Here is a 2954-nt window from a genome sequence, read left to right as displayed (position 1 = left end):
ACACACACACACACACACACACACACACATATTTATTATATATAATTTTGTAACATAATTTAAAAAATAAAAACACTTTAATTTTTTCCTGTTTTTTGTTGTTTTAATTTGTTTGTAATTTTAAGAACATTTTTAGTAATTTTCTTGTCACCTATTACTAATTTCTTACCATTTGTGGTCCATTTCTTGCCAGGTTGGTCATTGCCTTTTTTACCATGTGTTACCATTAGCATGTAGCAGTTACATTGAAACTTTCTTTACGTTTTAACATGGCTGAGGTTAACATGTTGTTAAGTTTAAATGCAAAAATCACTTGGTTATGATTAGTAAAAAATCATCTTGGGCTTAAAATACCCCCTGTCATGGAGCTGTCCCTGCTGGAAAAAACGAAAAAAACAACAGTTTTTGTTGTTTTGCACCTTAGCAGACGTTTCCTCTTGGTTCAGTTCTGTCCATCATGCTCTCCACCTCCAGATGACAAAACCAGCTCATGCTACATCGCTTTAGAAACATTTATATTATATGTATGAAATGTAAAAATGTAATTATTCAGAGTTTGCAGAAACTTTATATGCCAACATTTTCCTCTCGCAACTGAGTTGGCGGGCAACTCCAAATCCTCATCCCTGTGCAATGCATTTAGCACAAAGACTTTTTACAGTTCAGCTCAGTTCAATTTAATTTATAAAGCCCAATACCACAAATCATGATTTGCCTCAGAGGGCTTTACAGCATCAACATATGTTACATAAATAAATCTATCACATGATTCATCCTAAACAGATGTAGAAATGCTGTGTTTTTTTGGGTCATTAGTAAATTCAGTGTCAAATACTGTCCAAATATATTGGTATCCTTTTTCTCATTCTGCTCTTTTGCCAAAAATAATATCCATTTGTTTGATTAAAAACAGGCAATACGTTCAATTATTCTCAGTTTTATATTGGTCTTAAATTCAGTTTCAGATAGTATTAACCAGCTCTGATTTTGTCCACTGTGCTTTAAACTGTGAATAATTCTAACTTTCTTTATTTTTGTCAGTTTGAGTGGGCGTGGCAGCACCCTCGCTCCTCCAGGCGTCTGTCCCATGTCTCCTGGCACTCCAGGAAAGAGTCCAGCCTGCAGTTCCACTGGCGAGTGGTGTCCAACATGCTGCGGGTGGCGCCGTGGAACAGACTGCCGCTGACGGCCCGCTGGCTCAAACAGGAGTACAGGATGGACTTTGAGCCCAGTCTGCAGCCGCCGCTGCACATCCCTGTCGCTTTTGGAAGCGTGAGAGCCAAAAAGAAGCTGCCGCCGCAGTCTGCAGGAGAGGACGAGGAGACGTCCAGGTGCTCTCTCTGTAAAGGCCTGCTCAAGGTACGGCCTCTAAAAATCAGTGAGGATTTTCTTCTGTTTAAAAGTGTGATGATGCTGCACTTTTTATTTAAGGAGTAGTTGATTATTTTAATATTCCTAACCCGAGGGCGTTAGCCAGGATTTGGGGTTTTAACTCCTGGGTTTTCATTACTAAGTGAAGCTGGTTCACTTTTAGGGGATTAATCACCATAATAACTGATGCTGAACTGATAACCTGCTCCACAGCAGGTTAACTTCAGGGTTTGGGATCACAACTTGTCAAACCCCTGGCATCTGACCATCCATGAAAAAAAGTGTCCTGGCATGGACAAAAAGTCCTGAGTAACGGGAGTGACAGGTAAAAAGTGTATTTATACTATTTTTATGGCGTCAGTAGCATCATTTTATTGTTCCAGGCTTTCTATTTCCGCCAGTTTTTAAGCAAAGGTTCTAACAAATAGAGAGATCTTTATCTGTATTATAAGAGATCATTTTAAATATACAATTATGTTAATAATATCTTTTTATGAACTGGATGTTGTTCCCGTTTTTTTTAATGTATTTTTTTAATATAATTTTCTAAAAATCCTCCCCCTTTGTCAAAACACGTTTTCAAGTAATTTTCTTTACACCTTTGACTAATTTCTCACAATTTGTGGGACATTTCCTGTCATGTTGGTTATTTCCTTTTTTCCCTGTTTTTCAAAGAATTTAAGACCAAGACTTTTTTAGGTGACCAAAACGTTCCGATTAACTGAAAACACCCTCAGTATGTTTACATGCAGGGTTAAGGTGAGCTACAGTCATAACTCGATCAGGCCATTTACCTGCACTACTGTTATTGTCAATTCATCAACAGAAGTATGTCCGACTCCAACACAGCAGGTAGAGATATGGTCTTTTTCAGCTAGTTGCTATCGAGCCATATAATTTAAACAGAGTATGATATAGACCGAATCACAGTCATAACTGTTTTATTTACAATAACCTCAGGATAGAAAAATACTGCCTTCATTGCTTAGTATGAAGCCATCTAAAAAAATCAGTTTAAGTGTACGCTGTATTTAGAATATTTTCACCGCTTTACCTTGCTGAAAGACAGCCCTTACCATCAGGGATTTGAAGTCGTTATATGAAAAACCGCAGACTCCACTGAGAAAAACAGTCATTTTATTCCACTGAACGGTGGAGGTAAAGAGGAGACAATATTCAAATACAGTGCACACTTAAACTGAAATATGTAAAATATGTTTTGCTGGGGCCCCGTCCACCGCAGGACATCACTTAGCTTCTGTGCCGGTGTTGTGGGACTGTACTTTATTTATCAAAGGAAAGGTGAGGCAGGGGTTTGTCTTTTTTATTTTAATAATCTTTAATAGTCAATTTTTATTTTCAAGTTGTATTTCCCTCACCTAAGCCAAAATTAAAAACACAAGTCCCTCCTCAGTGCTTCCATTTTTTTAATGCCTGACCCCCTCATAAATAATGAACAGTCCCTATCCCTAGTTACCATGGGAAGCTGGTGTGACATCAATAAGCACTCATAGTCCAGTTAAAGTCCGACTATGGTGAAATCAGCTTTCAATCGAATTATCTGGATGTTGTTAGTCCGATTT

At 37.9% G+C, this 2954-nt stretch overlaps 1 protein-coding gene across 1 annotated transcript; it reads left to right on the top strand.

Moving 5' to 3' along the window:
- Positions 1–1041: 1041 nt before the first annotated feature.
- Positions 1042–1687, top strand: slx1b (SLX1 homolog B, structure-specific endonuclease subunit; the record flags this gene model as incomplete). Its single annotated transcript, XM_042514636.1, has 2 exons — positions 1042–1359; positions 1585–1687. Coding segments are annotated over 2 exons (414 nt in total), but the record flags the coding sequence as incomplete, so codon positions are not given.
- Between the last annotated feature and the right edge of the window lie 1267 nt (positions 1688–2954).

Source organism: Plectropomus leopardus, unplaced genomic scaffold, assembly GCF_008729295.1.
Source record: "Plectropomus leopardus isolate mb unplaced genomic scaffold, YSFRI_Pleo_2.0 unplaced_scaffold15601, whole genome shotgun sequence".
NCBI lineage: Eukaryota > Metazoa > Chordata > Actinopteri > Perciformes > Serranidae > Plectropomus > Plectropomus leopardus.
The sequence above is the reverse complement of the archived record's forward strand: the minus strand, read 5'-3'. Positions and strand labels throughout refer to the sequence as shown.